The 20,484-nt window shown below is 38.9% G+C and overlaps 2 protein-coding genes, 1 long non-coding RNA gene and 1 pseudogene across 5 annotated transcripts; 2 read left to right on the top strand and 2 right to left on the bottom strand.

Annotated features, from left to right (window-relative positions):
- The first annotated feature begins 6,534 nt into the window (after positions 1-6,534).
- On the top strand, positions 6,535-8,501 carry LOC140833655 (probable thimet oligopeptidase). Its single transcript, XM_073197980.1, has 8 exons — positions 6,535-6,765; positions 7,116-7,213; positions 7,292-7,337; positions 7,449-7,545; positions 7,654-7,727; positions 7,969-8,073; positions 8,157-8,237; positions 8,362-8,501. The coding sequence occupies exons 1-8, from the start codon at positions 6,535-6,537 to the stop codon at positions 8,461-8,463; spliced, it is 834 nt and encodes a 277-aa protein (XP_073054081.1). The 3' UTR covers positions 8,464-8,501.
- A 507-nt stretch (positions 8,502-9,008) lies between these two features.
- On the top strand, positions 9,009-10,427 carry LOC140833693 (protein HHL1, chloroplastic-like). The gene is made up of 5 exons (XM_073198011.1): positions 9,009-9,328; positions 9,529-9,666; positions 9,736-9,822; positions 9,930-9,977; positions 10,093-10,427. Exons 1-5 carry the CDS (start codon positions 9,068-9,070, stop codon positions 10,234-10,236), a joined length of 678 nt encoding a protein of 225 aa, XP_073054112.1. The 5' UTR covers positions 9,009-9,067; the 3' UTR covers positions 10,237-10,427.
- Positions 10,428-10,572: 145 nt separating this feature from the next.
- Positions 10,573-12,697, bottom strand: LOC140833694 (uncharacterized). Of its 3 annotated transcripts, none has more exons than XR_012118528.1 (4): positions 12,579-12,697; positions 12,269-12,363; positions 11,804-11,857; positions 10,573-11,451 (listed from the first exon to the last, which is right to left on the bottom strand). It is a non-coding gene; the product is annotated as an uncharacterized lncRNA (long non-coding RNA). The 3 variants fall into 3 exon arrangements; XR_012118527.1 differs by having other exon boundaries at positions 12,465-12,684; XR_012118526.1 differs by having other exon boundaries at positions 11,804-12,363; positions 12,465-12,684.
- A 1,396-nt stretch (positions 12,698-14,093) lies between these two features.
- LOC140833692 (two-component response regulator ORR26-like) lies at positions 14,094-17,307 on the bottom strand (annotated as a pseudogene).
- Between the last annotated feature and the right edge of the window lie 3,177 nt (positions 17,308-20,484).

The raw sequence follows: 20,484 nt of genomic DNA, 5'->3' as shown, positions 1-20,484 counted from the left end.
AATGGGAGTGCCAAAAAGCTTCGCAAGGGCACAAAGGCTCTTCTTGTCATAAAGATGTAGTGGTAACTCCGAAAGTCGGACCCAAACCGGGGCAAGTGGGGACTCCGCTTGGAAATTGAATTCTGGGGTCCACTTGGAGAGTCTGATACCAAGTGGACCGATAAACAGACTGCCCCTGGTCCAAAGACGTGCATAGTCCTCCTCACAGGAGAGGACAATCACAAGAAAACCCCTTGGCATGAATTTCAAATTATACGGTCGCACAAAACCGAAATTGGCAAAAGCCGCAGAAATAGAATGATTGGGCACAATCGATCGGTTGCCAGAAATTTTACCGATCAAAGCAAACTTGAACGGATCAGATAAAGATGAAATAGTCTCATCCGAGAAGTGAATGCCCGGCTTACCGTCCTTAAAGGACGGTGCAGGCATCTCATCCATCGATCCAAGAACATCTTCAAAACTGTTCTTTGTCGTACGAGAGGACGACGGGGCCAAAACATCGCGAAAAGACAGGGGAGGGATAACAGTAGCAGTAGGGTAAGAAAAACCCGAAGAAGTACCTGGATTAACCGAAGCGAATTTCTGCGATCTCGGGGTTGACCGTTGACCGTTGACTTTTGAACGTTGACCTTTGACTTTCCGGCCGAAGATCCACCGTGAAACCGCGACGGCGAGGAGAACATGGAACCGGCACCAACCGGAGCAGAACCGGCCGGCGGAGGGGTCAAATCGGAGTGAACAGTAGTCGTAAATTGAGTTGAAATTGAATTTTGGGCGTTTTCATCTCCGATTGATTTTGCAGAAATTGAAGACATGGATGACGTACCCATGTCACGTAGAGGATACGGCCCAGAGGAATTGACCAACGGAGCGGCGACGGTGCCGGAATTGAAGACAAACTCCGTCGGCGTTAGGGTTTGTTGAGCGAAAATCGTAGATCTAACATTCTCGTCAACCAGAGATGAATCGGACGACGGGGGAGGAACGAAATCAAGCGCCTGAGGGAGACGATCACAGATCGGGGCTTTACTCGAAGAACGAAGGTCGGAGCTAGCCGGAATCGACTAAACGGTGGACGTCTCGCGAGTGAACAGTGCCGTCGGCATTTTGGAACTAAATTCGGACGGGCAAATCAACTCCGATTGATATGAAATTTGGACAGTAGCCTCGCCTTGAAGAGACGAATCCAATGGTATATCATTTGCAAGAAACGGAGTTATATTCGTCAGGGACGACTTTTTGGCCGGAAATTTCGATTTTTCAGACATAAAATTGGAAGGGCAAATCAACTCCGAATGAGTTGAAATTTCAGTATGTTGGATGCCTCGACGAGGCGTTTCAGATGGTCCGACAAACCGGCCATGAACCGGCGGCGAAACGTCAGCCGTACTGGCGGCGATTTTTGGGCGAAAAATGGGTTTTTTTGGGGCACTATTCACTGGAGAGAAAAATTATTTGGGGCGAATGGTTTGTTAAGGGTTTGGGGTTTGGGGTTTAGGGTTTAGGGTTTTTTTTTCTTTTGGATAAAACACAAAATACAAGATAAAACCTAAAGAGAGGATGATGAAATCAACACCTCTCAAAAGGCTAGTCATACCAAATAGGAAAACAGACCTAAGGTGGCAAATACACGAGCCAAAAACTAATCCCTAAGTAAAACGCATAATACAAATGAGCACCTGGGATCAGCGCTAAGTACATGAAAACAAAGAGAAACCTATCTAAACAGTAGTGATCCAGCTCAGAAGTAGGTGCAAAAGACCACCGATGGTACCTATCTCTGATATATAATGCCAAAGTGAGAAGTACATCATAATCCGAGATCGATCAGCTGTACAGGATCCCGCAGTCAAAATATGAATGAGCTGGGAAATCACTATGCAAAAACAGTCGAAGTACCAAAATAAGACCGCAATCCAGCTCAAACCAGAGAAGCTCCAAGACCCAAGATGAGAGTGATAACGGCCTGAGCTCATAATGTCATAAGTGAAATCATGAATCGCATGACGGTGACTCGGAAAAAGTAGACAACCAAGAGAGAACATCCAGAGCCACCAATGCAGACAGCAAAATATATCACAGCGTAATCCCGAGATGAATGGAGCCCCGGGCCAGAGAAACCAAAGAGAATGATCATCCAGAGCCACCACAACACGCGGCAGGCCAAAGAGAAAAGTCGGCAGGCAAGGAGAAGCCTGCAGATAACACCCGCCAGAGAACAGGAGTGGACCAAAGAAAAGCACCAACTGAGAAGGTACTCGAGTCCACCCAAATCCAAAGAAAGAAATCATAAAGGGTGCAAGTGTCTGAACCCACTCACACACACCTGTCAAAATGAGAGAAGGAACCCCCAAAAAACAGTACCTGCAAAGAAAATAATTCATATATAGAAAAACAAGAAATGGATCCAAAGAAAGGAAGGGGCTGCAAAAGGCTAAGAACATCTATATCTCAGGTAGGGGAGCCCTGATAAATCAGAGCGGACAAGGATGGAGATGTGGCTAGGAAGGAAAGGACCTAACTCTAAGGTATACTGCCTAAGGGTATGAGCCCTCGCCGCCAAAGCATCCGCCACCGAATTACCCTCCCGGAAAATATGCGAAATATGAACCGGACGCCCCCTCAAAAGAGTCAAAATCCTAGAAACAATATGATCCAAACCCCAACAGCACCGACGGGAGCGAAGGATATGAATGGAAGTCTGAGAGTCAAGCTCGATCCAAAGGGGAAAAAGAGAAAGATCAGAACAAAGAAGAAGACCCTTCCAAACCGCCCAAAGTTCCGCCCGGAGAGTAGATCCAGCTCCAATGAACTCACTGAACGAAAGAAGAACCCTCTCGGAGTCATCACGAACCACACCACCAACAGAAGAATCTCCAGGATTGCCTCTCGAACTCCCATCAACATTCAACTTAAAACAGCCCGAAGGCGGACGAAGCCAACGTACAATAGCCGTCCTACGAACTCTATGAAAAAAACAACAGATATACCGAACAATCTCGCCGCATGAGAAACACCCACCCAATGGTGGGCCTTGACAATACGCGCAGCATGGGCGAGACGCAAGTAAGACAAAATTTGAGACTTCACAGTCTCAGCAGATATAGTCAACTGACGGTGCTTCGAGTCGTTACGAGCCGTCAATAAGAACCACAGCACAATAAAAGGCAGAAACTCCTTCACATGGCCACCGTGTGTCCAACGAGGATTCCTCTTCCAAGCACTAAGAAACAAAGAGAAATCCGAAGTGTGGGGAATCCGGACACGGACGATAGCCCCAAACAAATGCCATACGGAACGAGCAATGGGGCAATCAAGGAAAATGTGAGTGAATGTCTCAGACATATCACAACACTGGCACCGGGACGCTAACTCAAAGCCACGACGCTGGAGTACATCATCAACTGGGAGCCATTGATGCCAGAGCCTCCAAAGGAAGAAGGACATGGTAGGCCTCAACCAGCTACCCCAGCAAGGAGTCAAAATATCAGAAGACTGGGCTCTCAAGCGGACAAGCTCCCACGCAGATTTCAAAGAAAAAGCACTGTCAGGACTGTGAATCCAACGAGGCATATCAGGCTCACTAGAGGCGATGGGAACCAGAGAAATCGCCTCAGCCATCGAGGGGGCAACAACCGAGCAAAGAAGATCAAAATCCCAAGACCCCTCGGAAATAAAATGAGATATACGGGCGCCAAGGCCCCCTCTAACCTCACTCTGGCTCGACAACGGGGAATCCCCAAACCAAATATCATCCCAAAAAGAAATATTGCCCAGGCCAACCCGCCGGTGGATACCAGGCTCCGCACGAGGCCGAATAAAAAGGAGGCGACGCCAAACAGGGGATATGGAACCACGAGAGGGTGTGCAGACAGGGTGCAGCACCCGACAATATTTCTGCATAAAAAATTTGGCCCAGAGGGAAGATCCCTGCCTAAACCGAAACCACAGTTTGATGGAGAAGCTTTCCACCAGATCTTTCAGTCGGCGGAAACCAAGGCCCCCCTCAAGAACAGAGAGGCAAGCCCGAGACCATCTGGCCCAATGCCATCTCTTATCCAAGGGTCTAGACCCCCACAGAAAGGCATTAAAAGTACGCTCAAGCTTCTCCATAACTGCTAATGGTGGCTGGGCCACCTGAAACAAATAGATCGGCATCGAGAGGAGCACACTACGAATAAAAGTCATGCGACTCCCCGGAGAAAGAGTCCTGGTCTCCCAACCCTCAAGCCGTCTCCTAACCGACTGTAAGAGGGGCTCAAAAAGAGAACACACCCTATTACCGCGAAACAAGGGAACTCCAAGGTACTTGAGCGGCAAGTGACCCTCCGCAAACCCGGTAATTCACAAAATCCGAGAGCGGAGACGCGCGGAGACCTCGGAGGCAAAATCAAAGAACTCTTGGCAGTGTTAACCAGCTGCCTCGAACAATTCTCATAGTGATGCAGAAAATCTATGAGAGCCTGCATCCCACGAGAACCACCATTGGCAAAAATAATGATATCATCAGCATAGGCCAGGTGGGAAATCAAAAAATCGCAGCCAGAACGATACCTGAAAAAAGGATGCTTCAGGTAAAGGCGGTCAAGGACACGGGAAAGATACTCCGCCCCCAAAATGAAAAGAAGAGGAGACAATTGATCACCCTGTCTAAGGCCCCTGGTAGAACCAAAGAACCCCGAAAGAGACCCATTGATATTCACGGAGAAATGACAATGAGAGATACAGGCCGAGACCAGGGCCACAACCCGCTCTGAGAAACCAAAATGACGCAACACGTCAAGGAGGAAAGACCACTGAACACGGTCATAGGCCTTAGCCATATCCAATTTCAAAATAACATTACCACCACGAGTGGAGAGAGTGAGGCTGTGAGTGAGCTCCTGTGCAAGGAGGATATTATCAGAAATAAGCCGCCCCGGAACAAAGCCACTCTGATTCAAAGAAATCAATCTCTCCACCACATCCCGCAAGCGAGAGTACAACAACTTAGAAATGATCTTGTTCGTAACATTACACAGGCTGATCGGACGAAAGTCTGACCAAGCCCGTGCACCCTCAACTTTCGGAATCAAAGTAATCGTGGTGGCAGTAAAACCCTGAGGCAAGGGAGAACCACGGAAGAAATCCAAAACCGCCTCCAACACGTCCTAATGGACGATCTCCCAGCAATGCTGGAAAAACGCTGAAGAGAAGCCATCAGGCCCAGCCACACTATCAGGATGAATGGAGAAAACAGTCGCGCGAACCTCCTCTAAAGAAGGGGTTGAAGCAATACCATTATTCTCCATCTCAGAAATCACCGAAGGAAACCCCGAAAAATCAGGACGATCAAGCACAAAGGGATCCCCAGAAAGCAAATGCTGAAAAAACGAGGCACCCGACTGCTGAATCAACTCAGGAGACGTCAGGCAAACCCCATTATCCCAGATGCGGAAAATCTTATTCGCCACACGCTTCTTCTTAACCATGTTATGAAAGAGTTTTGTGTTCCGCTCACCATCCTCTAGCCAGTTGCATGCAGCTCTTTGTTTCCAAAAATCCGCCTCCATGGCGGTGACCCGAGCCAGATCCGCATTACGATCAGATAGAGCAGTCCAATTCGAATCAGAAGGATCGGCCTCACAGGCAAGCTCAGCAGAACAAACCGCACTCTCAGCCTCGGTGATTTTATCAAAGATGTTACCAAAAACATCCCGATTCCACCACCGGAGGTGATGCTTGAGACGATTCATCTTGGCAAAAAGCCGAGGCATGCCGCTCAGACTGCAAGGCAAATTCCAATTAAGCCTCACAGTCTGCATAAAACCATGGTGCCTGACCCACATACGCTGGAAGCGAAACGAGCTCGGCCCACGGGCAAAAACAGGAGCCGTAACCAAAAGCGGACAGTGATCCGAGACAGTACGGGAGAGATGTTCAACCCGAATCGAGCTGAAATGATCTCCCCAATCAACAGAAACCAAGACCCTGTCCAACTGCTTCCAGATGGTCTTATTCGTCCAAGTGAACGAAGACCCCTCAAAACCAGCATCGATCAGGCCAGAATCAAGAATAAAAGTGTTGAACTCTTCCATGGGTAGCAACCTACCACCACGGGTGCCCAAGCACTCAGACGCATCCCTGACGACGTTAAAGTCGCCCCCAACCAGCCAGGGACCCAAAACAGGCTTGACCAAAAGCAAGGAAGCCCAAAGATCCCTACGCTGAACATAATCACATCTAGCATAGACAAAAGAACAAAAAACCTCTGTCGGCAAGAAAGAGGCAGAGACTCTGATGTGAAGGAACTGAGCATGATCAAAAACACACTCCGCCCTCACATCAGCAGCAAAAAATACCCAGATATGACCGGAGAGATTAGAGATGACTCCAGAAAACCCCAAACGGCTAGTCATGAATCTCGGATCCAGATCAATCATGGGCTCCAAGACAGCCAAAACCTTAATATGTTTCTCCTTCACAAAGACATGAAGCCTCTGCTGGGACTCCGAACCTCGAAGTCCCCGGATATTCCAGATTAAGCAATTCATGGGGAACGGGTGGAAGAAGGATCCGATCGCTTTTTACGCGATCGCCGACCATCATCCTGAGGTCTCTTTCTGGGATTGGACATGTCAGTGTCCAGAATACTACACTCAGACCCACAGCCAGATTCCCGTGGCTGTATTAATTTCTCAGTTGCAGAAGGAAGTTAACGGACACTCCACCTTGCTGCGATTCTCCGAAGTAGTGAACTTATTCCATGAGTTTGGTCATGTGGTATGTTTCTTAACAATTAAGCTTGGATTCTCCGGAATATAGTTCTGTTACTCTCTTCATGTCAATGCCACGAGCCCATGAGACATTGCGTACTCAAGTTTATTACAATGATACAGTTTCTGTATTCTTGGCTTGATAAATGCATCTCTTTTCTTTACGAGAAAATTAAGGCTCGGGTAAAGTCTTCAAGCATTAAATATTTAATTTTTGTAATCTATTTTGGGTTGTGATTTTTATCTTAAATGTTGGGCCACTGGTTTAGTCCCATTCATGTGATTTTATTCCAACATCAAATATACTATACGTGATAACAGAAATTCTTGATTAGTAACCCGATTCTGATGATTTAGGTCCATCATATTTGCAATCGTGCCCCCTTTGCTAGATTTTCTGGGTTACTAGTGGATCCTGATCTTGTGGAGATCCCTTCCCTCGTATTGGAACACTGGTTTGTCTTCTATCTTTTGTGTTAATATCTAAATAAAAATAGATTTAAACTTATGGTATACTTCTGTATTTTTGCTAGGTGTTATGAAAACAACTTTCTTAAAATGGTCTCTGGTTTCCATCAGGTATTCATTCTAGATATAAATTACGGTTTCTTACAGTTCTCCTACATAAGTTTAAGCTATAGTTTGAATCTTTTGTTACGTCTGAATGTGACATTAACTTTTGGCTTTCAGGATATCACGAAGCCAATCGATGATGACTTATGTAGATTGCTTGAAAGATGTAGATTTTCATTCTCAGCGATCAAACTGAAACAAGAGATTGTTTATTGTAAGTTTTAATGTGTATTTGCATGGGAACAAGCAACTGTCTCTTTCGAGTTTCAAATTCTTGAAGTTCCCTTGTTTGATATGATGAGCTGGTGCGTTGCATTTTCAGGTCTTTTTGATCAGATCATACATTCCGTGGAAAATGTAGACATGCTTGGGCTGTTGAATCATCTTCATTCAAAGGTATATTCTCTGATTCTCCACAGAAGCTGTCAAGCCACCCCTAATGTGGATGAGAAATCGTCGGAGTAATAACGACGATATGTATATAGCTGTTTACATGGCATGCCGATTGAAATGTGTTGTTTGCCTATTGTATCTTTTTGAGTTGCACCCACATAATCAACTATATTTTTTTGGTATGGAGACAAATGGTTGATCTAGTTAGCAGGCTGCCACTGGTATAGCTGTCTTGTAATGGCAGTTCATGTTAGGATTGCCAATGTTAGAAGGAACAAACCCAGCATCATGCTTTCCTCGTACAGTCATTGGCTACGAAGCCACTTGTTACAGTCGGATATGGAGTGAGGTTCGAGTCCCTCCCAGGTCATATTATAGCATATCTTGATACCAGATATTTTAAATTGGGTGTCGTTGGATGTCTGGTAACAGGTTTTTGCGGCCGATATATTTGCCACAAAGTTCCGCGATGACATATTTAACCAAAATGCTGGGATGCAGTTTCGGAAGAAGGTAACTGCCCGTAGTGTAGTCTGTTTTGTGGACATGAAACCTAAAGAAATCACATCTAACTGTCAACCACTATCATCGTATTGTTCTTGGTTAAGTTTCGACGGCATACTTTTGTTTTTGGCAGGTATTATGTGCAGGTGGTGCAAAAGACCCGTTGGAGATGTTGACAGATTTTCTCGGAAGGGAGCCTTCGTTACAAGCTTTCATAGACAGCAAAAATCATTAAATACAGCCGGGTGGCATCAAAGTGGGACTGTCTCGAGTGCAAGAAAATGTATATTCAAACTGGATAATGGGTTTTAATTTGAAAATGAATTGCTATTTATTATTATTATTATTATTATTATTATTATTCAAAGTAGTTTGTTTTTTCTTAATCACAGAAGAAAATCAAACTTAATATATTTTAAATCTACATTTTTTGAAAATGGATGAGGTGATATTTTTCATAGGCAAAAACTTATGTGAGACGGTCTCACGGGTATTATTTGTGAGACGGATCTCTTATTTGGGTCACCCATAAAAGAGTATTACTTTTTATGCTAAGAGTACTATTTTTTATTGTGAATATGGATATTGTTGACTCGTCTCACAGATTATGATCCGTGAGACGGTCTCACATGAGACTCACTCTTTTTCATAACTGCGAAAGTACAGATAAAAATCAAACTTATATTTTATAATTAACGAGAAGGTTATATTTAAAATTCAATTAGTTGACTTTTTTTAAAAAAATCACTCATTACAAGCCTTGATATTTAAAAAGGAAAAATGCAGATAAGATTTAGTCATTTAGCCGCACAGGTCTGGACCTCTCCACAGGTTAGGCCATGTCTTTGAATCAGTTGGCGAGGCTTCCCTTATCCTCCGATGGAACAACAGCGCGTGAACATTCATTTATCAGCCACTCCCTGTTTCCTACGTCTACCCATAAGCCGTACCACCAAAAGCTAAAATTTCCGATGGTGGTTGAAGCTAAAAGCAAGAAAGGAATGGCGGCCAGGCAGTACCAGCGGCAAGCACCTCCTCCATTACCAAAGCTTGAAGACGACGGCAACCCAAAATTTGTGATCTTTATTCGCATGGCTAATGTTAGCTTTCTATCTCTCGCATTCCAAGTTTATATATCAATTCATCGATCGCCAAGGTTCTTTTGGCAAAAAAGGCTTTGTTATCATCTACCCTTTTTTCTGATGCATTTTCATTACGTAAAAAAAGGCTTCCTCTTTCTGATCAAGATTATGGCGTTCTAACTAGCAACTATGACTGGCTTTTTTCTTATTGCTTTCAGGTTTATCTTTGGTACCCTCTTAATATTGTGACAGGGGGGACAACTGCGAAAATCATGGTCGCTGCGAAGGACAATTTTCTGGGGAAATATATTTACAAAGATACACTAACCAGAAATCTTGCAGCTGTTGTTTATAGAGTGAGTTCCTTATCACTGCAATTTCATAACTAGTTCATCGCGGTCCCATGATATCTTTCATTGAAACAGGATGAAAAGGAAATGCAGAAGCTGGCTATGAAACAGTTTCGTGTCTTGCGGTCTGCTACTGAGTTTAAATATGGCTACAAGCTCGTTGTAATTTTCTCACTCTCTACTTTCCTACTGTGTTTATGTTTTAGACTTTGATATTGTGAAAAAAAAATATCTGAGGCTCCATTTTCTACTTTGTGTTTAACATACAGGAAAATAACAATCTGCGGGCTGCACTTGCTGCAAATGATGTAATTGAGGTAAGCTGGATAATTTATGATTTTGAATTTTGCTTATTGAATAGTCTTCATCACTTGTTGGCAAACAATCCCTCGAGTTCGAATATGGCCTTAGATTTTCTTTCAATGTTTCCAGCTCCCATCTCAGGAAGAGCTCAAAACTGTGCTTGATAAAGTGAAGGGCTTCTTTGGAGGTGCCAAAGAATCTTTCGGGAAGATGACATTCTTAAACTCAGAAGCAGAAACATCAGAAGAAGATAAATCCACGTTAGTACGATGAACTTTACAGATTCATATGGAGTTCATTCCTAGACATTTTTAAAATTGTGTGTTTGTCTTTTTGAGTTGTATATGAACAAAAATTGCTGAAGTTGAACAGCTGACGAAGATGACGATTTTTATAAGATAAGGAAATCACTTGCTGCTAAAGCTTCAGTTTTGTACACAAAATCGTTCATAGATTTTTCTTTCCATCTTCTTCAAGCTTCTACGCTATGTTGATTGCAGGTACAGCTTTTTGCTTAATTTATCCTCACTATCATGTTATGAAATGTGATCTAAAAAATATGAAAGGAAAGGCATAATCTATTAGCGTGAGCATTGCACCACATATCCGATTATGCTAGGAAAATTTACGAACATCCTAAATCTTTTTACTTTTGAGTGATACGGATGGCATATCCTCATCCTTCAGCTAATAGTTTTCCCAAACATAGGACATGTGACATAGTATTCGTGTAATAAATAGGCCTTTCTTGTTAGTGGGGAATAAAATTAGTTCCAATTTGCTGCGCAGCAAAGCAGTTTAGCGTGCCAATGCAGTGTTCTGAAAAACTGAAAACGGGTAACTACATATAAGTTTACCAGTTAAAAAATTGAGTCCAGGAATCATAGCAGAAGGAATCCGACCTCGTTAACATAGACTATTATTACATACCCTAGCAAACATAAATCATTTCACCTACACGATTCTCACAGTCATTTTTTTTATAGGAAACAATAATTTATTATAACGATAATAGAGTCTACAACAAGCGGATAAGCAATCCGCACATTAGAAGGGAAATAAAAACAAGATTACAAGGCCGTATTCACGACCAAACATATTTCCAATCCCTAACTAAATAAGAGATATACAGATGTTTATACTCTGGCAATACCATCGACCAAACGATTCTCACAGTCATTTAGGGCAAAAGAAACCAAGTAAAGGCGGATACCTTGATCAATCTTTGGCACTGTCGTCCTGCTCTGAGATAGTCGAAATTTTGTCCCATAGTGAAAATTTCCTTCCACAGCCCTAATTCAGTTTCACATTAGATTGCACAGTCTTACCCACTTATCTCCATAATGAAAATGAAAACCGAATGACTCATATTTTTAATCTACTGCAACTCTCAACACGATCCCAACACGAGGAAACTCACGCTTATCATGTTCAGGCAAGGAGTCTGGTTCGACATGAAGTGGTAGTGAGTTCCACTCTTCTGTAGGCCTGCAATGAAGTCCATTTCGAGAGTTTATTAGAGATACCAAACGAAGGGGTTTTGACCATGAGAAGATAAAATTCCTACATCACATACATTCGACATATTAAAAGCTATCATGATCATATCAATATACCAAGAGCACAAAAGCTATTATTATTGTGTCAAGACTGCAAAATAATAATCACATACTCAGTACTTAAGCTTATAGGGGGAGCATCAGATACTTTGGAAAACTTCATCCACATCAACATCCAAAATAATAAAATGCTCACATAAGGATCCTCGATTAATCAATTGTTCGTCAAAGTGAGGGATTAAACACTAAATTCTGAAGCACAACATAGATAACATGAATACCTTATACACTAGATGTATTTATGTCTGCCAACCGCAATGCATACGAGCTAACACCTGCATGGATAAATTGCAACTTCGAGGGTGAGAGAAAAACTGAATCATGTGTTCAAGGAAGTCACGGCTTATCATATAGTCTACACCTTGATAGCATTTTGTTACCATATCCCACCAGAAGAGTGCGTGTCATTCACCAAGTACTGAAGAAGGTCAAAATTATTATGTACTTCCAAAAAAATGTACATGTTTTATATTTAAATGTGGAAATTAACCGCAGTTCTATTTAAGTTTATGTATCTCACAGCTAATTCACAATTGAAAGTGAGGTAAACCCAAACAAAATACAGATTTTTCCTCATTCGCCTTTACATAATTTGAACGATTGTTCTTATTATGTGAAAGAAAAATAATTAATCAGACCAGAGGAATAACAACCAAAAGCACAACAGTGGAGTTCAAAGTACAGACGAGTAACCCGCGTCGAATCTGGTCGTAGATGACCAAAGCCGCAGCTTACGAACAAATTTGTCAGCGGTTTGCAGCCATCGAAGAGAGCAAAGGAGCTAGTTTTAAGGAAAGAAGCACAAAAGAAAAAAAAAGGAAATTAATAAGACAATATCAATCGCACTCAAAACAAGCAGCAGTAAATCAAAAAGACAATTACCCGGACATCTTGAAGGAGGAGGATGTCCAGATGACCACGTAGATGAGGAACAAGTATGAAGAATCATGGTTTTAGTAGCTATTACAACTAAGAACATTTGCATAGGTTACATACCAGCGTGGAACGCCAGCCTCCACCACAATGCCGAGTATATTGACCGTATTCTTCGTCTATTATCCACCTGTCCAAGTTTTCTTCTCCAATTTCCCCCAAAGAAAAATCCTAGAAAGAAGCGTATACTATGCGATTTGATTTGATAATTCACAAAAATTATTTTTCCTAGCATTTTAAATTAGGAAAAATAGTTTTTTTGTCTATTAATTTGTTTAATTTGATCCAAATTCAGTTAGATACACTAAAATTTAATTTTCTACACCTATAAGATAAAATGCAGATGTGACGTCGAAAATTGTGAAATTGTGTGATGTCAATGTTTAGAGAAGGTTGGTGTCTCTCAAAAAATGCTTCAAAGTTAAGTCAAATGGGAGCTGAAAACCGTTGAGTTGGTTGACTGGATGTGTTCTGTTAGTTGAATGGAGATGGGAGCCGTTACTTTGGGGAGTTGGGATAAGCTGTGAAGAAAGGAACACAAGTCAAATCCTGATTTAAAAAGAGGGGGCGGGGCTCTCAGCTGAAGCAAAGATATAGAACACACAGAAGTAGAGATACAAGATCGAGGCACAAGCTCAAGAAGGCGATGGAGAATCAAGTAGATTAGGCTTGATTTTAAAATTCTTGAGTGCTATTCATAATATTTGTACTTGTAAATATTCTCTTTGGTGATTGAATAAAAGAGTTGATCATCTTTCTTCCCGTGGATATAGCTCATTCATGGTCGAACCACGTAAACTCTAGTCTCTCATTTTTCTTTCTATGTTCGAGCTAATGCTGATACACCAGATAGGAAGGAAGGAACGTGTTCATCATCTGATTGATTTTGAAATAAAATTTAACAGTCACGTTATCAATTTGATCAAAATAGCTGAAATTAAAAGTATTTATATTGAAACCAAATTTGAATACTTAAATGACCAAACTGAAATTATTAACTATTTAAAGTAAAAGTTGAAACGGAAAATCGAAAAGGCTTACATTAAAGTATAAAAATGCAGTGGAGTTACAGGGGTGTGTTGTTGGTACAAGGGATCTGCTAATGTCAGATTCAAAGTCCAAAATTGATTTAAATATATCCAAATTAAACTTGGATCTTTAGATTTAGTGCACGTACATTATCATTATAATAACATCTCAGTTTATATTTTAATAGCACATGTAAACCTAAGAAATCAGACTTGTGTTGGGGTACTGATTGATGATATGGTTCTTGTATTAATTTTTTGGAAGGTAATTAATCAAACTGAATTGATGCATAATTAGAAAAATCTTTAAATGAAATTTCTTGATCATTTTTCTGTATTGCAAATTAAGTTATTCCTCACCACCCATTATGTTCCAGAACAAGTTATTCTTGTTTACAACTATCAATCAAAGCTATCCACCACCCCATTCATAGATTGAACATCTTCCTTTTTCTGTCTATCTTCAAGACTGTAGTCCAACATACAAAAAAATGCTGTAACGCTTTTATGTTGAAAACAACCATTCTACGAAAAAAATGGTTCTCTCAGGGAATTGGAACATTAGCGATATTCCTTTTTGCTTTCAATAAACACAACCCCAATAAACAAGACATTCCTGATCATTAGTTGAGGATTATGCAATATACAGACCTCGGCCTATTACAGGGTGTTCCAGAGTGTCACTCCCGTACTCATATTCAACATCCAATGAACCATACAAATGTGGTGAAACATCATAAATGAGTTCTCGATCACTGAGACCGAAAGATTCTATATTCCCAGGTTCCTTGGAATAACTATTGAATACCTCATCCCACAACCTGAAAGTTGATCCTGTTTCAAGAATCAAGTTTCTTTGGTCACATTCTGTATTGTCAAATGGATTATGTCCCGAGTTGTGGCTCTTCATGTTCAATGTAGAACATGAAATCGATCTCTCAGGTTGAACAGAAAACAAGGCGCCTACACTTTCAACTTTCGTTACTTTTCCAGTGCCTTGACTTCTGCTCTCTCTATGATCTTCTGTTTGTATACGATTATGATTGAAAATGCTTTCTAAAGAATCCACTTGAATGGGAGACATCATGTGATCAAACTGTTTCTCTGACTGGAACTGTGGATTGTGTTCTTGTTTGAATTGAAGCGACGAGTATTGAACTTGGATCTTGTGTTCAGATTTTACATCAGAATCACAACTAATCCTTGAGGGAGCGGGAGCGCTTTCCAAAGCATCTTTGACGTCTCCAAATAGAGAATTCATGCAATCTCCCATTGGCATTGAAAGAATCCCTTTCCCGTTTACATCACAGAATTTGGCATCACTGTTCGGCATCAGATTCTTGTGTATCTGTTTATCTGAGTTTTCAAGACAAACATTTTCAGCAGGGTCTTTTGAAGTGATAGCCGAGTTTTTCACCCCACCAAACACGATTTTAAGTTCATTTTCTTTTTGTAAGCGGCTCAAGTAGAGCCTGTACTTCTGTAAAGCAAAACAACAAAATGTCACATGATTCCCCGAAACCTTGAAATTTTTATTGGACAAAGATTTAACTGCATATTTTCAAAAATTACCATCCCTTCCTCACATTTACCTGCAAGTGGCTAGCTACGTTTTCTCTTGTTAACCATGGCACTCCCATCAAGTCGAGTATTTTCTTTGGGCCAACTTCTGTCACACAATTAACATTCGAACATTTATTATGACTCACAAGAAATCAATGAAAAAAGTCTTTATTTTATTTATGAGAAACAAGAAAGATCTTAAACTTACTGCTAAGTCCGATTTGATTCACTGCTGTCACAAACTTCTGATGAAGATCAACGGTCCAAACGACCCTTGATTTCTTCACGGATAAAAGGTTACCACATGCTCTTTCAGCGTGGTTGTTATCAGCATCTTTTCTTTTCTTTTCTTTCCTGAATTCAGATCTCCACCAAACAAGTAGACATCATCAGGTTGCTCGGTCACACTTTCGTGCCCTTCAATATCTCTCACCTCATGCATCCGTTTCCTCAAAACATGCTGCCATATGTTTCTAAGCTCTTTCATCCTTATTGGCTTCAGAAGATAATCACATGCGCCATGTTGAACTCCCTTCATCACCCTGCTTGTTTCCCCATCAACGGACATCACTGTGTAGGATCAATGTAAAATCCATGAGCTCGAACTTTGGAGAAAAGTGGTAACGAGCCAATCTTCACTTCCGATACCAACAGATCAAAGAATTGGACATGGTAGATAAGATTTTACTGATTCGTAAAGCATTAATAGGAGATAAGTAGCTTACTTATGACAGGAAGATCCATCTCCAGGCCAACGTGCTCCAGAAGCTTGAAACCATCCATGTCAGGCATGTTTACATCACTGATTACAATGTCAAAACCGTCTTTTTTTTCTCGTAGCAGGTCCAGAGCCTCTCTGGCTAAGTTACAAGTCATTACTGAAACTCCAAAAAGAACAAGATATTGGAGAAGGATCAGAAGAAGTATCAAAGATTTTCAAAATCAAGAGAAAAAGCTGTCAAGTAGAATGCAGATACATCAAACCCAAAGCCTGGTCTGGGAAGGTTTTAACCATGAAGACCATGAGCAGGGAACGAGTAGTACGCGAACTCCAAATAAATTTTGTAGCATATTAGGAACAGGTAGAATTATTCTGCACAAGTTCAACCATGGCAACTTAAGCTCTTGTGAACTAGGATTTAATGTCCGAGTACTACCTTCCTATTTTACTCAACTCCCAACCCCACCGCAACACCTATGGCATGATTCGATATCTCAAACAGAATCAAATCATAAATCACTCAAAAGCAGAAAACCTTACAGGTTAAGATACCAAATTAAGTTTGAAACAAGTCACCACAGAACGAACTGCATTTTAAAGGGGTGATAATTTTGAAGGAGGATAGATACCCATTGCATAAAAAATAAACGGTGAACTGAAAGGAAATTTTCGGACTGTCACAGTTTCTCCCCTCTAGTTGAAAATTAGCCTGAATAATAATTAAATCAACAAAGCATGAGCTTCAAATTTAAAGGCTTCTTCGTTTCTTGACTGCAGTTGACTATGAATCATCATACTGTTGACAAGTTCACATGAACTTTTACTGCAGTATGTTTCTCACGCCCAAATGATTTTTCAAAACAAAAAATTATGCATGATTTTTGCAGTATGCAACAAGTTGCTACCTCCACTAAACTGAAATCCAAGAATTCAACTCTGAAATATCAAATAAAACGAGTATATAGTCTGAACATTCCAACACTTGTCAGCTTTCAAAGCAATTCGACCCGCGACTTCTTTTTAGTAGAACAGGTGAAAAAAATAATAATAATCCCAACATAGAATTAAAAGCAACATCTGAGGCATCACACCCAAAAAGAAACAATAATTACCAACAAAATCATTCCCCCAAACGTTCAACACAAACAGAAAAGAGCAATTGCATACATATATGTATGTATGTATATATATATCTGCATGAGAAGAAACCTTCATAACTGCACTTTTTAAGCATCTTTTCAAGAATCTTTAACCAAGTGGGATCATCGTCCACAACAAGAACCCGAAGACCCGCAGGAAAACTATCAGGCTTCGGCGAAGAGAATCCATTTGAATCCATCATTAAAGTGGAGATCTTGAGCAGAAAGGACAGAAGACTGATCAGTGCTGAAACCGCACACACAGGGTTTTCAGTTCAGTAATGTGTTAAACGCAGAGAGTGGAGATTGTGAGTGGATTTTTTTTAAGGGAAGAAGGAAGCGAATAAAGAATATATGGCGCCGGCTGGAGTTAACGGTCTAAGAGCACACCGCACTTTGCTTTTTCTACTGGATTGACCATTAATCATTTAATGATGTCATTCTACAAATTATTAAATAACAAATATTATTTCAAAAATTATATATCATTTTAAATAATAATGATTTAATTTTTTCAATCATTTTTTTGTATGATTTTCGAATCTTTTAATATCTTTTTATTTTTTATTTTTTGCTTCTTTCTTCGATTAAATTCAGCAATCTTATCATCATATCTAATTTTTCATGTTTTTTTTTTGTCGTCGGATTTGATTTTGAATAATTTCTTTGGGCAAAAACTTGTGTGAGACGGTCTCACGGGTCGTATTTGTGAGACGGATCTCTTATTTGGGTCACCCATGAAAAAATATTACTTTTTATGCTAAGAGTATTACTTTCTATTGTGAATATGGGTAGGGTTGACCCGTCTCACATATTATGATCCGTGAGACGGTCTCACATGAGACCCACTCCTTTCTTTGATACTTGCGTGTTTTTTCATATGGTCTTCTTATTTTGTTTATTTGAGTCGTTCAGGCTTCAGACCTAACTCTATTTTATTTTATTTTATTTTATTTTTTTGAAGTCCCACTCGGTTTCTCCACATATAATATCTATTTTGCATTATGAACATAATTAAGTGTATGAATTAATTGTTAATAAGAAAGAATGTACGTCTGAATTTTGAAATATAATGAATAGAAAAAATTTGTGAAAAAAATAGAGTGATTAAAATAAATGTGATGTATATATTAATTTTAAAATTATTGAAATAATTACTTGATATAAAAATTAGGAGAAACTACATGAAAATTCAAGAGCAGATAATATATTAGAAAAAAACTCTCTCGAGATAATAATGTAGATAGATATTTTATTAGGGAGGCAAAAAATTCAAAATATCGAAAAATTTCAAAATAATAATTGTATTTTCTTCTTTAAAAAAAAATTAATGGAACCCCTCTTAATATTTAGGTACAAATATTAATATTTCAAAAGTTACTAAAAAAATTTAGATTTAAGTCATAACATTAAAAATATGAAAAAATATGCATATATTAACATAATTCAAAAACTAATTTAGAATATATACAAACACTATATATGTAATCATTAAAAAATAATATATATATACACACACACAAAATATATGTAATCATTAAAAAATAATATATAGTAAAACAATAATTTGAATAATATCAAATATTACAAAAATAATTAAGCTACCGTCACTATATTTTTAATTAATTTTGATGCATTTAAAAGTCCATATTGTAGGATCGAGCGATTACTGTTTTACCAAAAGTTATAGCTGGTGGTAATGGTATAACTCAAATCTTTTAAATCGCATAGCAGCACAAGTACTACGGTTCAATAGCTCTTCCAGCAGAGACAATTATTGTACCCAACAATCTCTCTCTCAATCATTGCACTCATTTCAATCAATGAGAATCGAACCCGTGACCTTGTCTCTGATACCAATTGTAGGACCGAGCGCTTACCGTTTTACCAAAAGCTATAGCTGATAGTAATGGTGCAACTCAAATATTTTAAACCGCACAGCAGCACAAGAACCACGGTTCGATCGCTCTTTCAGCAGGGACAATTATTGTACCCAACACAGATAATAGTTTAAAGTAACTGAAAAAAATATAAAAACACTTTTAAAGTAGTGAATAATGTCAAATATTACAAAAATAATTAAGAATTAATAAAGAAAAATGAGAGAGATTTTGAAATTTTCAATTATAATTTAGAATTTATGATTCAGTATTTGAAAAAAATAAAAAAAAATAAAATTAAATAATTTATTTTGATTACTCTAAAATTTTGTATATTCAAGTTTTCAGGAGAGAAAGTTTACTTGAATAATTTCCATCAATTATTTGACTTAATTTATTTAAGAAAATTTTCAAATTCAAACTTTATTATTTAGTTAAATTAATGTAATATTAATTGAGTCATAATAGAAATAAATCTTGTAGGATAGAGCTTTTGTCGTTTTACCAAATGTTATAACATGTGGTAACAATACTTAAACGTTAAGTTAAATCTTTGAGTGAGTCTTATGTGAGACCGTCTCACGGATCTTAATCTGTGAGACGAGTCAACCCTACCGATATTAAAATATAAAGTAATACTCCTAGCATTAAAAGTAATACTTTTTTCATAAATTACTCAAATAAGAGATCCGTCTCACAAATACGACCCGTGACACCGTCTCACACAAGTTTTTGCCTAAATCTTTTAAAATCGTACCGTTGCTCAAATATCATGTTTCGATTGCTCTATCCAGAAACAACAATTATTATTCTCAAACAATTACACTATTGCAATCAATAATAATCGAACTCGTGATCTTGGCTCTGATACTAATTGTAGGACCAGACTTTTGTCGCTTTATCAAAACTATAGCTGATGATAACGGTGCAACTCAAATATGGTCTAAACTCAAGTAGTTCAATCTTACACTCACATAACTTATATTTATGTCATGTCTCAATGTATTTATATATTTCACCAAAAAATATGTTATTTATAGATTATCATTCTTCACAAGATAAATAACAAACACTACAACTTCAAATATGGTCTACGTCTCTTTATATTTTAGGTCATGCATCACCAAAAATCAAATAATGCTAATTTAAGCTTTTTTAAGTGGTTTTGGATATTCATGTCTCAAAATAATAAAATTTCAATCAATAAATAATAAATCATCATAAACAAAAAAGACAAATCATTATTTAAAATCAGATGATATAAGTTCATCTTCTTATGTATAAATATAAACAATAAATGTTTAGAAGGTTAAACACATATTTATATAAAAATTAGCAAATATAAAATATAAATTATTATTATTTACTTATATAGTTTATATTTTTTTAAAAATAACATTCACTTCGACGTCATAATCCAATTATTCATAGTACGAACTTTGATTTCTAATCATGTTTCAAAATGAAATGAAAGGGCAAAAAATAAGGAATGAAATAAGTAAGAATCATGAAACAACTACATTTTCATTTCTTGAAATACAACACATATTTTCACAACATTTTCATCGAATCAATGTTATTAAGAAATATGTCAACTGACAACTCCATATTAATATCCAACGTATAATCGTTTAATAA

Source organism: Primulina eburnea, chromosome 6, assembly GCF_022965805.1.
Source record: "Primulina eburnea isolate SZY01 chromosome 6, ASM2296580v1, whole genome shotgun sequence".
NCBI classification, from domain to species: domain Eukaryota; kingdom Viridiplantae; phylum Streptophyta; class Magnoliopsida; order Lamiales; family Gesneriaceae; genus Primulina; species Primulina eburnea.
The sequence above is the reverse complement of the archived record's forward strand: the minus strand, read 5'-3'. Positions and strand labels throughout refer to the sequence as shown.

Excerpts from the sequence above, each read along its gene's own strand:
- LOC140833693 (XM_073198011.1), top strand. The coding sequence starts at position 9,068 with ATGTCTTTGAATCAGTTGGCGAGGCTTCCCTTATCCTCCGATGGAACA. Across the intron at positions 9,823-9,929 it reads AATATGGCTACAAGCTCGTT|GAAAATAACAATCTGCGGGC; the intron begins GTAATTTTCTCA and ends TTTAACATACAG. Across the intron at positions 9,978-10,092 it reads CTGCAAATGATGTAATTGAG|CTCCCATCTCAGGAAGAGCT; the intron begins GTAAGCTGGATA and ends CAATGTTTCCAG.
- LOC140833655 (XM_073197980.1), top strand. The coding sequence starts at position 6,535 with ATGGGGAACGGGTGGAAGAAGGATCCGATCGCTTTTTACGCGATCGCC. Across the intron at positions 7,214-7,291 it reads TCCCTCGTATTGGAACACTG|GTGTTATGAAAACAACTTTC; the intron begins GTTTGTCTTCTA and ends TATTTTTGCTAG. Across the intron at positions 7,728-7,968 it reads TGAATCATCTTCATTCAAAG|TTCATGTTAGGATTGCCAAT; the intron begins GTATATTCTCTG and ends TTGTAATGGCAG.